General features: G+C 39.8%; 2 protein-coding genes across 2 annotated transcripts in view; one reads left to right on the forward strand and one right to left on the reverse strand.

The window, feature by feature from the left end:
* Nucleotides 1–16,565, forward strand: part of STUB1 (STIP1 homology and U-box containing protein 1) — a 215,695-nt gene extending 199,130 nt beyond the window's left edge. Inside the window, exons 6-9 of the mRNA XM_012377447.2 lie at nt 14,270–14,698; nt 14,925–15,123; nt 15,212–15,537; nt 15,620–16,565. Coding sequence (XP_012232870.1) covers nt 14,582–14,698; nt 14,925–15,123; nt 15,212–15,537; nt 15,620–15,862 — 885 coding nt within the window. The 5' untranslated portion in view covers nt 14,270–14,581 and the 3' untranslated portion in view covers nt 15,863–16,565. The remainder of the gene's footprint in view (nt 1–14,269; nt 14,699–14,924; nt 15,124–15,211; nt 15,538–15,619) is intronic.
* LOC105678258 (facilitated trehalose transporter Tret1-like) lies at nt 1,502–5,393 on the reverse strand. Its single transcript, XM_012377439.2, has 3 exons — nt 4,870–5,393; nt 4,526–4,788; nt 1,502–4,236 (listed from the first exon to the last, which is right to left on the reverse strand). Exons 1-3 carry the CDS (start codon nt 4,946–4,948, stop codon nt 3,175–3,177), a joined length of 1,404 nt encoding a protein of 467 aa, XP_012232862.1. The 5' UTR covers nt 4,949–5,393; the 3' UTR covers nt 1,502–3,174.
* Nucleotides 16,566–16,601: the final 36 nt, after the last annotated feature.

Raw genomic sequence — 16,601 nt, forward strand, 5'->3', positions numbered from 1 at the left:
ATGTCTATAAAACGGTGCGTGAGAGGATGGTCGCTTATTGCCTCATTAAAGAGTTTGAGGATCCCATAAAGAGTTAAATTTTATGATACTGTAGGAAGGCAGCATGTTAAAAGTCTATCTCGTACTCGTGCGTCCCGTTGATTCGTTATACTACGAGCTCACAAAGCCATTTTATAAACTGTCTTTTTCAATACGCAGAATCACACGTCGATCTTATCGAGCGTGTCGTTGAAACATAAGCGAAGTGAAATCACTTCGCAGAGATGATCTTGCGCTGCCGACTGAAGCGTTTAACGTTTTTTTATTTTTATCCGACATGGACGGGCATTCGAAACGAGCGATGCGACTAACGAGAGATCCTTCGATTTATCTCCGCAGAGACAATTTTCATCGCGAAAAACACCACCCCAGTGCTCGGCAGGATGTTGTCCCACCCTTCGCCCTCGCTTCCGCTTCGATCCACCCCACTTTTCTATCCTCTTAACAATTTTACAATGTAAAACGCGCGACGAGTTGCGGTAAAGTCGCGGATTCGTGGCGAAGGGTCGTCCCTCGAGAGGTGCGTCGCTGAAGCGGAGGATACATCGCATTATGCGAAGCATCGGCGCTTCCATGACGCCACGAGGTTGTTTGCGGAACGATGTTTGTCCGCGTGTGTGCGCGTACGTCAGCGTACGTCGGTGTGTTTACCTTGATGATACAATTGTATGTACAGTGTCGGGGGCTCTGTTCGTTCCCGGCGCAGGCACGGCACTCGGCGCTGGATGCTAGCGTTCATAGGCCGCGCGCAGGGTATCTATGTTTGTCCATCCTAGGATATGCGTTCGCGCTACGTCCGATTTACCGATGGAATTACTAAGGAGCTCCCGGTGACGGACTCCCCGAGATTTGCGGCAGGATAACGCGCAAGGATAAGACGCTACCTCGGCTTAACTCTTAGATGGGAAAAGTCACTTGGCTTCTCTTCTCGCTACTTTCTCAGAACTTTCTTTAAATAGTTTTTTTTTAACGTAATATTGGTCGTCCTTATCGTTTACTCGAGGCATTTAGGAACGTGAGAAATGAATTTTAAATAATGGCCGCGTGGAATATAATATATTTAACTAATAATTCATTTCGCGTGTAAACAAGAACTAGAAAACAAAGTTCATACTAAAACCTGAGAGACTTTACATAACTTTATGAGTTAACTAACTGCTAATTGATAGTTCTTCTTCGGAATTCTAAAGTTTCTAGTATGCTTCAAAAATAGATAACGATGTGAGAGAGAAAAATATAAAAAAAATAGATTATTAACGTTTTTGTTACACGAAAATTGCTAACAGTTTTTCCATATCAGTCTAATTTAAGCCATAATACACTTCATTGGTTGTATCAAAATTCTAAAAACAAAATGTTTAACTTCGAAAGTGTTTAAATATTAATTGCCTGATTACTCTCTCTAAAGCACTGTACGTTAAACAGACTGCATCTATTATCTAGTACATTAGTTATACATATATGCAACACAATAAATAAATTTATTTGATACTTAATGGATATTTGAACAATCTCTAATATCTCGTGCTCGTATGTTCAGCGTTTAAACGAAGCGTTCGAAAAAAATCGCAGTATCGGGTGTTGGTGGAAATCGCGTATCGATACGAGTTCGAAGGTGGCGATTTTAAAAAGCGGCTTCCTGAAATAAGGGGGGGGGGGAGGGCAAATGGAGTTGGCGGAAAGTATTAATGCGAGGTATGGAAGTAAGATAAGTGAGCTGTAACGGCCGTTACGCGCCGCGTTCCCCCGCGGCCGCCAGGTATCCGAGATCGCGAAACTAATTCCAGCCTCTAATGGTTCTGCCAATAGCAATTTCTGTAAGACTGAATAGTGATTCTCAGATATTAAGAGAGCGAGAAACTTTGCCTCCCGCGCGGGAGGACGTAAGGACCTCTGTTCCCCCGTGCAATTTCCGTCCGCTCCCTTTCCCTGTGTCCTGTTCCTATTCCGTTCTTCCAGCCATCCCTACACATTCTCGACAGAGGCATTAAACACCTAATGGGCTTTTTTTCGATACGTCGATAACGAAAAGAACCGCAATGATTGATTTTCGTCTAACTAACGGTGAAACTTTTTATCTCGAACGCCACGAAGAACAATTCAATCTAAGCCAAATGGAGGCCACTACACCATTTATAAAAGTTTATCCTTAGCGATTACCATAAATACTCTTTACACTATTTAATTATTGTTAAAAGCCGCAAGATTGGAGACTGTTTAAACATTGTTCGATAATGTAAAATTCAAGGCAGATTATTTGATTTGTGTTCTAAGAATTGGACTAGTTTATAATTGATAAATATACGTTCGCATCAGTCTTCCTTGCTTGTGTATTGTTCGCACGTTGAATAATTTAATCACCATTTACACTGCGATGTAAATAAACTCGCTATTCCTTCTATCTCATCGCCAATCGAATCTCGTTTAACATTTATTTCACGTCTATGCTTTTAAGTTCTGGCACGTTACTACATTTAAGCGTATTTTTTTCCTACGAGTCGATTTCCGGCACGCGATACGCGTACACATTGACCGGACGATTCATCAAAGCTGCGGCAGGGTACAAGAAGATATTTCGCTATCGCGAAATCGAACATGTCGAGATACGAAATGCGCGATTTTATGAATTAGCTTAGAGCGACACACACGGCCGCGTATCTTGATCGCCGCCGTTCTCTTTTTCACCCCGACGTCGCTCGCATCCGCGCAAAAATTTATTACTTCCTCATTCAAAGTGCAAAACGACGTGCGGCGATTGAGTGCGGCCTGTCGACGAATCGATACAGCACGGACTACTTCCGGCGAATCTCGGCGATACAGCATCGCGTAAACGTGCATCAGCGTCGTGAGCAATTCCGACGGCGGCGGTTTGCCCAAAAATTCGTTCGCTCATGCATCTTGAAAGGTTTATCCCCTTCGACTTCCTGCTGTTCGCGCGGCATGCGACTTTCAATTTCCTCCTTCGCGTCGATTCCCGTCGAGAAAGACCCCGCTAGATTCGATAGAGATTTTCGGGCGATCTCTCATAGTGCCGAATTATCTTTGCCGAAGACGCGTACGGATTTACGGGCGACGATATACCGCTCTCTCGCGCGGAACGAAGCGGAAGCGCCGATTCTTTGCCTCTCGCTCGCCTCAATCGCTCAGCTCCTTTTGTATCTGCACAAAGGTCTTGCCTTTTGTCTCCGGCAAGAGACGAAGGATCGCGAGGGTGGATACCGCCACGAACACGCAGAATGCCAGATAAAGCAGCGAGTGGCCGTAGCCCCAGGTTACGGCAATCAGAATGTAAAGCTTCACCGACACCACAGCGATGCATCCGCTGCTGGTGGTCAAAAGGCAAATGGCGAGGGCCTTGATCTCCGTACCGAAGATCTCGGACATGAGGATCAGCTGCAGAGGCATCAGGCCGCAGTTGAAGCCGAACACCAGCAGCACCGTCGCGATCAGCATCGCCGTCGAATACGCGGACACGTCCATGTTGAGGTACTCCTTCGCGTAGAAGAAGACGCCGATCACGAGGTTCGACGCCGTCACGACGACGCCGGAGAAGAGCAGCAACGGTCTGCGGCCCAGTTTGTCGACGAGAAAGGTGATGCCGATCACGGAGGTCACCTGCATCACGCCGATCACAACGCTGGCCGTGTGATCGGAGATCATCTGGAGGTCGGCCGACTTGAAGATCAGCTGGCCGTACGATATGATCATGTGATAGCCGCCGAAGTGGTGGGTGAACGAAACGAGATTGATGATGATGAAGGCGCGACGATTGGCGCGCACGGTTAACAGTTCGCGTAGACCGCCGGTTCTCCCTCGCTTCTCGTCACTGTTGGACACCGACTCGACGATCACCTGCAGATCTTCGGAAACGTCCGTCCTGCCGCGCAGCTTCTCCAGCGCCGCCTCCGCGTCGTCCATTCTGTCCTTCATAGCTAAGTAATACGGCGACTCCGGCATGAACCAGAAAGCGATCGTACAGCCGACGGACATGATCAGCCAGAACGCCGCCATCGTCGGTATCGACAGATACGGCGCGACAATGAACATGCCGAGGATGCCGAAGTTGAACATTATTGTATTCGCGGCTGTAGCGGCGCCTCGCGTGTCCGGCGACGCGATCTCGCCGATGTACATCGCGAATGCGGGCGCGAACTGGCCCAAATACAGGCCGCCCATAAACCTCGTCACGTAAAGAATCTACAACAAAGGCAAATTTGTGACACGGCTGCTGTACATTTATTATCTACTATCTACTTCTAGAAAATTCTATAAATCAACATCGTGACGTTAAAAAGATTTATACGTTAAAATATATATACATATATAGTAGAAACGAGAAAATTTCTCAACGAGATCCAGAAAAATATTACAACTTCTCGAAAGGTTTCTTAAGCACAGCTTTAAATTTATGATCAACCGAAAGATACATCGTCGATTTCTTATAAGACGTTCTGTGCACGACACTTCGCAAAGATATTGATCTCACCCAGATATTCGTAGCGACTATAGTCAGGCCCCAACATATTATCGCCGACAGTCCGCTGAGTAGAATGGCGGTTTTCCTGCCTTTCCTGTCGACTACGAGCTGACTGAGAGGCGGTCCTAATATGTGACCGACGGCGATCATCGCCACGAGGGTGGAAATGTTGGAGGCAGTGACCGGAATCGGCGAGTCCGGCGCCATCAGCTTTACGATACTCGGCGAGCTCCATCCTATGATCGCTCCGATGCCCATACACATGATCGAACCTGGATTTCACGGAATTACATCTTGATAATTAGGCCGATCGAACGCGCGTAAATCGCGCGTCGTCGAAAGATGCGTCTTACAGATGAAGGTGGTCAGATATTCCCAGGTTTTCGAGCCCCCCGGCGTCGTATATTTTCCCTTTTCCGCCTCGGTACTCATCGTGAATTACACGTCAGAATACTATCGAGCGCCTTGTACGATCTTGCGTTCCTGCGACCGAACTAAAATCCATAAGAATCGCATAAGGTCATATATATGTAACACGTAATTTTTTTAACACATGACTCTTGTAAAACATCGAGATAACATAGGAACGAAAATCAGAATATAAAAGCGTGATTTACTGTGTGATTTATAGTGACTTATTATTTTTGATATCGTATCTACGTACTTAAATATTGTGCCACAATCTTGACTTGCAAAACATTATGCAATATTTATTCACGCTCGTGACAAAATTTTCAGATTCTTCAACATCTTATCGTCAACATTTAAACGCCACGGTGAAACAATTAAAATTCAGTTAAATTACAAGAGTTGCGAAACGTTGTTATATTAAACAAAATCAACAGACAATATTTGCAGTTCACGAAATCGAAATGGAAAAAAATAGAATCGTACACGAATAGCATCGAGAAATTGATAGAAACTATGTAAGATACAACAAAATTAATTATGCGTTTTCTGTTATTTTAGTATTTTATGAAATTTTTAAAAAGGTATTTATAAAATGTGACTTGCAAGAAATAAAATGTTGACACGATAATATAGTATCAGATATGTTGCATCTCAATATGTTATTATTATATTTACATGAATGAAGGATAAAAATATCTGCAGAATTAAACTTGTGGCGATGTAATTTTAACTGCATAAATATTTTAATGTTCTTTCTCATTCTTAGAGACACATCAATTTCTTTAACGGTCATTTAATAATTGACATTAATTAATTTTATTCTATCAATTTAATTCAGAAATATTTACTGACACAATATTAATTAACACAATCAAATATTAGCTGTATTTCAGACATCATTAATTTTCTTTGCGAGAAACGTTTTTTTTTTTCTAGAACTAGAAATAGAAGTTTAAAACTAGATACATACGAACGTCATTCGAATACCGGAAATGTAGAATACGTTGTTAAGCACCGGAACACCCGAACACCGAAAACGACGAAGCATACGAGAATCGTAATTTCCTTCGCAGTTTTTTTTTCGCAGTATATATACTCGCTACCTTTAATGGCGAGCGATTACTCCCGCCAAGCAATTCTACATACTTTTCTGCAAATGCTCTTGCTTGCACTGATTCAACGTTTTTGTTAGAGAAAAATACCGATGTAGTACCGCACTGCCATTGTTTGCACGGAGCGGCTCCTGTTTTTAACGCAGTCGCGCTGTTAGTAGAGCAAATATTTTCGCGCAAAGTTGTACATCAAATCGAATGCATGTGCGCTATTTGCGAAAATGTGTCAACTAAGAATCTTCTTTCTTCTTCAATGACGCACTTTTCCCTTTTTTTTTTTTTTAATATGGAATTTTTTTTAAGCATGGAATATTAACATTTTCCGGCATTTTCTACGCGCAATTGCGTAAATACTGATTTAATGCATCACTCGTGTTGAGTAAACGACCACACTTGTAACGGTTAGTGTTTAGATAATTGAACACAAATTCCACGTAATTATTGAGATATTAATATTTTCTCTCTTTAGAACTCTAAAACGAGCAAGATACATCTGAATACATAAAAAATTAATTTTAGCTTCGCTCTTTATCTTACTCTCTAATCTCTCTTTTACGTAATATTATGCAGGCAGTTTTCTCTCTCTTTCTTTTATTATGTACAGTTGGCGCACTCATGGGGGGTAAAGGTTTAACCCCCCCCCCCCCCCCCAATTTAATTAATATACCTTATTTTTTTATTAACTTAACAGCAAAAAATAAAAAATCTGTAGTTAAATAAAATGCGTTCAAACATTTGTATTTTTCGCCTGTTATTAAGTATAGTCACAATTTTAATAATTCAAAATTTACGCCAATATCCTTGCATACAAATAATTATGATAGCTTCTCCAGCTGTACTGCTGTTCGAACGTATATAATATCTACTTTAAGATATTCATATTGTGAAAGGATTTAAATAAGTTACTTAAGAAACATCTAGCAGTCATATATATATATATGTGGGAATTGTTTTTGGTTATTGACTAATTTATGTTATTTAAAACAAGTAGATTTATTCAAGTAAGTTGAGTTAAAAGATGATTACAGCTGTTCTCTCGTCAACGATCGTTCTTCCTCAAAAACGAGATCGTCATCGCTCCTCGAAAACATCGCTGACCTCGTTAATAATATACACAAATACTATACACATAATCAGACTGACATCAACCGTCGACTCGCCTCTAATACGACTCGGATCGACGTACGTCGATGTGCGAAATATTATTCTCCCAAATATATAGACAAATTTTCTGATTATTTAAGCAATCCAGTTAATCTGATTATTTAAGAAAGACCAAGAAAACTCGATATCAATTTATAATTATGCTACTATAAAAATAAATTGTATTTTTTATTAAACGATGTAACATTTTTATATTTTTTAGTGTGCAATATAAAATTATCCTGACTTCCGGTCATACTGTTTCATTTCGTATGTGTGAATTTTAACCCCCCCCCCCCCCCCCCGAAAGAATATGCTGAGTGCGCCACTGATTATGTAAATTTATTTTCGTTGCATTTTTGTTGTAGTTATCATCTAATCTAATTTAATGTATATTTTTCATTAATATTTTTTCAAGCTTTGTTGACAATTCATATTATTTTAATCATGTTTATATATATTTAAATTGAAAGAATAAATTAGAGATCGAAACGTTGCTGTATAAAAATAGTAGGCTTGTTTAATATTTTTATAAACTTTTTTTATTGTATTGTCAGTTGCACTTGATTTGCTTGATTTTCATTTTTTTTCTGTTTTTCAGCTTTTAATCAACAAACCTTTTTCAATGTCTTTAATCCTTTCGATGCGATAGGATGAAAGTTTGAACAGTTGCTATTAACTGTCGTTATATAAATATACAAGTATGCACGTATGTATATATCGCGATAAAGCATTAGTCATCTGCTTTCGCAACGCGAAATATATAAAATCCGTTTCTGTCACATGTTGGTATTTTGTTCTCTTTTCAATTTTTTGCCGAGTTACAGCGTTTTAAAAATTCGACGCGCGTAGACTATTTGTGAATGAACGCGGCGTATGTAACTATTACGCAATTGTTTACATTGTTACGATCAGTTGCTCATCTAATCAGCAGCAATAAACTAAGCGAGCATCGGTTCACTGAAGTTCGTCAACTGGTTTTATCTAGATTGGAATCACTCGGAATATAATCATCACAGGTTGATATAATTGTTAATTATTGCAAGAAAAAGTCCCAGCATATTGAAACAAGTTTTTTTCTTCAAACTAAAACTGTGATACTTCTTACATGTGCTCTTCAAAATGGCTTGTCACAGACAATTAAATATCATCGACTAATCGCAAAAATAAAATTAACTCTCCAAATGTGACAGTATAAGAACACAAAGTGGACATTAAACTTACACATATGCGTTTTAACAGATTCGAACATACACACGCGCCTTTTTTCTGTTCTTTTGTATTCGTTTAATTGTGTCTATTTAAACACTTTAAGCTTGTCGAACAGAAATGTTGAAATAAAGCTGTCAAAATACAAAATGTCGAACGCAATAATCTCTGCAACAATGATTGATAATAAACAAAATCATCAATGCGAACTTTGCGATAGACAAACCGATCGATAACGCGATGACATCGAAAAGAGGCTCCAAAAGTCAATAATCTTTTTTAAAGTGGGATTAACACAGCTTGTACACAATTGCGCAACTACATATAACAAACTTCTTTTCACACAGCACTTATATAGAACCTCTGTGAAGTTGGTCTCCCATTTTTGAAACTTGAAAGAAATAGTTAGAATTTTGGATGCCCCCCGAATAGTTCTAGAGTTCCCAGTTCATTTTAGAAAGAATTCTGCCATTTAAAGTAACGAAAACACTCTTTGGAAAGTCAAAGGGCCAACTTCACAGACGCTACTCCACCGAAAGAACGAAAAGATTAAAATTTCTACTTCATACGTGATTTAAACGCGAAACAAACGAATTGCAGCATGACATGAATATGTAGAAAATTAAACAAGTATTACAACATTGCATAATTATATAAAAATGTTAACTTCTATCCACTTTCGCGAGACTAGATCAGCTCGTGCGCAGGAAATTCACCGCTCTGATTGTTTTTGCGCTTGCATAATCTTGCGCAAAGCGTCCATCGTGAATTGCGTTTTGAAAACCCGAGGGGGATAAACGTCGCGGAGGGTGGAACGCCCGGATCCCATCACTTTAGCGAGGATACCATGTCGTCCTCGAAACAACCTGCTCGGCAATCGATTGGTCCGCTTTCCCGGACAGCGACCGGTGCGACAGGCTTCTCCGCATTGATATTCAGTAGCGGCCCTCGTCTCTTCGAACCGTCAAGAAATTTTACCCCAGGCAATGCACAACACGCGCACTCCCCGTGGAATCGCTAAGTTCTCGTCGCCGACAACGGCGGTTCGAGTATCGAATAATTATACAAGTCGAGTAAGTAGCTCGATGTCGTGACAAGCGTGACGAGCGGAATTCGCTGTCCGCGTAGTGTTGCGTCGTCGCAATAGAATCCTTCTTCTTCCGCCGTGAATAAGTATATCGACTCGTCTTTACCGTTAATTACACTCGTCGCAAAATGGCCAATTGAAGGAATCGAAACGCGGCACAGATACGCTTGTGGGGGGTGAAAGGGATTATTTTTCAACATATAAATTACCGCGTAGGAGGCATTATCTTGCAATATCGTGTTACTTTAAACATTACATTCTGTTTTAAAATTATTATTTAAAATTTACGTTTCAGCTATTATTCCGGTTGTTATTTTAAACTTCTATATGACATGTGTATTTTGAACGCCCATTTTCTGCCCGATAGTTAGCAAATCTATAGTTGATTATTTTCGAAAAATTACACATGCAATTTCACTGACAGCAACATAAGGTAATAGTAACTCTCGATTGAACGCGTTCGGTTTTTCTATTTTACGCGATGAAATTCATATCTATATCGATACGTTCCAGAGCAACAATCAAAGAGCATGACCAGCTTTGCAGCGGAATGGCTTTGATCGTTCTATTAAATATCCCTTGTCTATTGAATAAATCTATACCGTTATATGTGAGTATGGTAGATATTTCCATTCGCCGATGAAAACGATTGTTGATATTCCACTTGTGATGTGCCCCGCCGATTTGACGAAACCGATGCATTCAGGTATTAAACTGAAATATCAAATCAACAGCAGAGTAACCGTGTATCCCTACGCAATTTTATAAATCCAGCTCAACTTGCAGATATATCGCTGCACAAAACAGGAAACAATTATACAACAAACCCCAAACGGCAAGAAAAATCTGCTTCATAATACAAATATTTATTGATTTTCAAATATACAGCTTCCGCGCGATTAACATCAATGTAACAAATGAATAATAATCCTTATATTAGCAAGAATATAGTTTTTTTTTTATTATATAAAAGATGTTCCCTCTTTTGGAGAAATTGTATTTTTGCGTCGAATTAACGGAGCTTTCGACTGTTCCATATAAAAATAAAAACTTACTAAACATCCTCATTTTATTCGCGCACATGTATTTATTATATTTTATGGAGTTGCGAACTTACATATCAATTACATGGCAATGCGAAAGCAATTACCGATAGAAATCAATCTGTCTGCGGTGCTTCGTCAATTTTCACTAATCCGATTAATATATCGGCTTTCTGCCGGGCATTCAACTGGTGTAAATTAAATTATTTATTGAGTATTACACTGCGAATGAGAATTTGAGCATCGTTCTGTCTCGCTTAATGAGAAATTGTGTTCGTCAATGCGAACTCTTATGACGAATATCGCGGAACATCAATGACAACGCACAACGCGCTGAATGATATCCACGCGAACGCACGATATTTATCTGTTATAAGATATTAATAAAGGGGAATACATAAAAGGAAAGCAGACGCGCAAAGAGAAAATCGATGAGAAGTTAATAGAATGTGAAATGTTCGCGAGTCGTAAGGAAATCTCGATTGGCACTTGAAGCTTCGAAAGCGGACAGGTCTTGATATTAAATTAGAATATTCTCAACATATACGACACCGCGTAGGTATATCTCGCATAAGACTCCTTCCGTGGAGATGCGAATGCATCCACCCGCCTTGAATATCAATTCCTTTCCCCGCCGTAAGAAGAAAATCTATATATTCACATGCGTCCAACATCGAAAGGTTTCGGTAGCGCGTTGAGTTTTCTCCAATGTATCAGCCGATCGATCGACGGCCCCACTTAAATTAGAATAACTCATTTTCTTAATAGAGTAAAAAATTATGCTGCTTTTTGTTATATAAATATCAACACATTTAGAAATTACAAGCAATTAAAAATAACACTTCCGAATCTGATTCAAATTATGCAAGCAAAATGAGAAATGTCAAGTTTAAATTTATCAAACAGCAAATCGATTGTAATAAAATAAATATTAATAATTAATATCAAACATTAAATACGATGAAAATGAATATTTTACTGTCGCAAGTTTTTGCGGAGCAAAATTCGTCCGAGTGATCGAGATAAGAATAAGCGAAAATAGAAGAAATATCCGTCACGAGTGTGTTTCTTATCGCATACGTTGACGAGAAAGGCACATTAGGAGAATGCATGCACGTTACCCCGGGCGGGTACGAATAATAACGCGCGTGCATCGCCGCCCCGCATGCGTCGGCTACTACCCCTTTATACGAAATTCCGGCATTAGGAAATGCGGCGCAGGGGCGAAAATCAAGCCTAGACCGGCTGGCTGGCTGACTGGCTGGCTGGCGTGTCTGGAGACCGTAAGAAATGATAATACAGCCCAGCTGCGTGTGTGGCGCATACATAACGCCTATATGTGCTCTTATATGCGGCCCCCTGTGCACCACGCGGATGCCTCGCGCGCGGATGTATGGCTCGCCGAAGGGGGATATTTATGTGCGCCATAGCGTGAGCGCAAAGCATACCTCGTCTCGCCGGGCCCTTCTTTAACCTCCCGCAGGCCTCTGTGCCCGTCGAGCGCACACCCGCACGAATGCTTTCGGTGGACCGTTACTTTCGAGGTGTAATTCGCCAGATTACCATCGGATTGAGTAATTTTGCCGTAATCGCATCGTATGGTCGAATCCTTTCCGACACCGCCTCCTCCTTCGACGTATGTTGATATACGGCCGGCGCTTGTTCACATCGCATGCGACCCCAACGACCCTGATTTCTCGTTTAACGACACGCGTGTCGTTATACGAGGCTGGTTTTCAAGCGGATAGGCTTTTGAGTGTACGGTGAAGCGGTGTGTAATTACGAACATGCCGAGATTTGCAAATTGCAAAACAAAATTGTAAAGCACGCTGAGATTCAGATTTAGTAGGCAAGCATTCCAGCTTCTTGGATTTTCCAAGAATGAAAGGTTGTAATAAACTAAAAAAAAAAAGAGAGATGATTAAAATTCGCAAAAATTATACTGAACAATTTTTTGAGCGATTCGACTTGGCCTTCGGTACATGCAATACCCTTTGCTTCATCATTCAGCGAATCGATAAAAAAACGCACTCGAGTTTTTCTGATATCGAATATCTTTCCGGCTGCTCGCATCAAGGCAGTACTGTTGTAAATATTTTTCTAAAATCGTTTTTCGTCCTTTGCAATAGGATTTTTCTAAACAGCGTCGCGCGTTAAACTCGCGAAGCAACTGTTTGCAGGAAGATCTGATCCACGCTATAATTCGTCGTAATCTAAATCGATTACACTTAATAGCCTTCAGACTAGCCGTAATGATAAGGGCGGTCAATGGTTAGTCCTGATGACGGCCAGATCAGGCCTAGACCGATGAACGAGCCGTCGTCGTGAAATCCGGGATTAATAGCGCGTGAACTAATTCGAATGTCTAATAAATCTTGGCAGTTTCTCCGGCCACCCTATCGCGCTTGCACCAGCTGGATTTCTCTACGTACGAAGACGGTCGGTCAAGGGAGCAGTTGAGATGAGTTCGACTAATCCGCGAATTTCGTCAACAGCTCGACCAAACGCGGCTACTACTTCTAATTACAATTTGTCGCCGAGAAACCGTGGCGGAAACGGGCAAAACTTCTATTCCTGCACGGAGAAGAATACGGAATTGAAGCCTGGAACACACAAACTGGGTCACAACCCCCCAGTCAGCCACGCTACGAAGTTTCGAGTCTCACGGGCCTCCGCTACTATGTAGATATCCGATCCATATTGTTATCAAACTGAATGGCTGACAAATTACGCCGACGAGTCCCCGAGACGCGATATCGAACGTCGAATAGATGCACCCGCCTTCCGTATGATACATCGTGTTCGATATTATAATACCGTGAATTCTATTATACGCGAAAACCATATGAATGTCGAAGGATGACGATATATTTATTTACATGTTACCGTATTTCACGACGACTCGTCTAGAAAATAAGAGAATTTAGAGGACGAGAGTAATACTTTTATCAGTGTCGTGTTGAAATCTTCTCAATTCTTAAATTGTTTTTGAAAAATGCTTTAAATACTGTCCCTGGAATCATTTTCAACTCTCCGACATATCGTGATGTTTATATAAAAATCATAAATATTTCAATTTGTGGATTAAAATATTTAAAAAATAGATTTTTAATTTCTTTTATTAAGTAATGAATTTAATGAATTATTTGCGGTTACACGATTCGTGTATAAACAATAAATCACCATGCGACGCTTGTGCAGTAAAATATCAATGTATATTTAATCGGACGCTGTCTATTTCGAAAATTTACATAATGCATACTTTTTTTCTAAATAAATGAATAAATTAACAAATTTTACAGTTACACAATTCATGTGTAAAAATAAATAGCCGTGCAATGATTACGCAGTAAAACATCAACATGTAATTAATCAAGCGTTTCCTAAATCGCCAAAATCCATACATAATACATATGCATACATTATAATATATATCCATACATAATGTTGTTATCGTTTGCACCGCCCTTACCAAAGCATTATTCGATAACGTTGTTATCCCGCGTAGGTAAATGCAAAATGTGAAGCTACATCTACGAACGTTCTCACACAGAGAAATATTCTAACTGAAAATATAACATCGCATATTGATAAAAATCCTGATGGATAAATTTTTTGTCTGTCAAAAAAACTTGAGAATCAATCGTCGTTAATATAGTTATTCGTGGTCAATTCAGAAAATGAAAACAATCATGTCACTGATTCTTCAAAACAGAATTATTCAGCCTGCATCTTTCTTTTGTTACAGATATGCTCGACCATGTGCTCGCCACGTGCTCGCTAGTGACATGACAAGTGCAGACATCACAATTTTGACAGCTCCGAGATCAAACAGGACTCTTCCATCCTCGAGATGGCGTTCGCATCAAACTGAGAACTGCATTCGACTTCCAGTCTCGATTCTCGCCAAATCGATGACGCGACGGAACCGAGATGAGATATCAGGCGTCTGTTTGAGGTTAGACAAAGAGTGTCAATAATCTTTGTCACATTCGTACGGTTTCTGTCGCGAATAATTAATCGACTGTGCATGTAGTACGACGTTACACCAGCCAGCATCATGAGTAAAATGTACTCAACCGCGAACCTGTCCGACAAAGAGCTGAAGGAACAGGGTAACCGTCTCTTCAGTCTGCATAAGTACGAAGATGCAGCTAATTGTTACACCAAGGCGATTGTGAGTAACATTTATATATTATATTATGTTACCATGCGATTGTGAATCGAAATTTTAAATCTGCACACTTTCATGCGTCAAAATCTTTATTGTTGCGCAGCAAAGTATTTTTTGTTTTGAGTCATGAATTATGCGATGTTCCTAGATGACGATTCTAGTGTCTTGAAGTTTGAATTCGACGTAAACGAGGGAAATTTAAATTTTTATTACGCCGTTTTTATTGCAGATAAAAAATCCAGATCAAGCGTTATATTTTACAAATCGGGCACTGTGTCATTTGAAGATGAAACAGTGGGAATCGGTGTGCAAGGACTGCAGACGGGCCTTAGATATAGATCCGTGTCTGATGAAAGGTCACTTCTTCCTAGGACTCGCCTTATTGGAATTGGAACTTTTTGATGAAGCGGTGAAGCATTTACAAAGAGGTACACAATAAAGTAGACTAATGTAATTATTGTGAAATGCTTGACTTTATAATACAAAATGTTTAATACCAAATTTTCAACGACATAGCTGTGGACTTAGCAAAAGAGCAAAAACTGAATTACGGTGACGATATCACTAGTGTATTGCGACAAGCTCGTAAACGTCGCTTCCAAATAAGGGAGGAACAGAGGATCGCACAGGATATCGAGCTGCAGACTTATCTGAGTCAGCTGATCATAGATGATGCAAAACGCAACTTAACAGCTTTGCAAGAACAGGAGCCGCCAAAAGATTCCGATGCAGAAGCTAGTTCAGCCGAGTTTGCCAGGAACAAGGAAGAGATTGAGGAGAAGAGAGATACCTGCGTATCGCGACTGAATGATCTCTTCGCTAAAGTTGATGAAAGGAGAAAGGTTTGTTTCTTTTTTGTTCTTAAAAACAATTACCTGAGTTTATATAATTCTGTTAATACTTGCAAGTATTACTTGCTCACAGAAAAGAGAAGTGCCCGACTACTTGTGTGGTAAGATCAGCTTCGAGATTCTGCAAGAGCCGGTGATCACACCGAGCGGTATCACATACGAGCGAAAGGACATCGAGGAACATCTTCAACGGGTTGGTCATTTCGATCCAGTCACACGCGTGCGTTTGACGCAGGATCAGCTGATTCCAAACTTGGCGATGAAAGAAGTGGTCGACACCTTCTTGCAGGAGAACGAATGGGCCTTGCATTATTGATGTCAATGCGTAGTTTACTGCCATAGATTTAAGTTGACCCGAGAACGATTTTTGACGACAGAAGAGGGAATTCGATTATTGATGACAGGAGGAGGATACCTAAAAGGAGAAATCTCAAAAATGTAAGATAGTACATGTAAAGAATTAAGTATTTTGTTACCGTTAAATATTTTTCTGAAACACGCCATGTAAAAGATGCGGAATGCTATTGTTATCAGATCCTGCGGATCTAGCGTAAGTACGCCAGTTGTAATTAATTAGCATAACATTAATTAGCGTTACATAAATCATGTAAAAAAAATATATCACTTCCGTAAGTGCTATATGTACAGCGTGTTCTGTTATTAGTCGGCATAATCTCAGGAGCAAATTCAATACATTAAAATGATAAAAAAAGATTCATATAAATAATATACAAGTTCTTAGTATCTTGTATTATTATAATTAGTGTATAGATGTATTATTTTTTTAAGTATCTATAACTTTTGATTGATAAAATTCTCATTTTCGTTACAATTGCATTTAATAAACAAGCTTGTTAAATTAGAACTTTGAAATAAAGTTAAATATAAAAGCTCAAAAGTTGATTGAAAGTTCTAGCACAATGGTTCGAAGAGAAAACATAGGATAACAAATGCTCGTATGTAGTATGTAAACTTCTTGTTCTACCATAAACAATAAATTATTTATTTTATCATCAGAATTGCTTATATTTCTCTTGTTTCATTATTGAAAGAAT

This window comes from Linepithema humile, chromosome 6, assembly GCF_040581485.1.
Source record: "Linepithema humile isolate Giens D197 chromosome 6, Lhum_UNIL_v1.0, whole genome shotgun sequence".
NCBI classification, from domain to species: Eukaryota; Metazoa; Arthropoda; class Insecta; order Hymenoptera; family Formicidae; genus Linepithema; species Linepithema humile.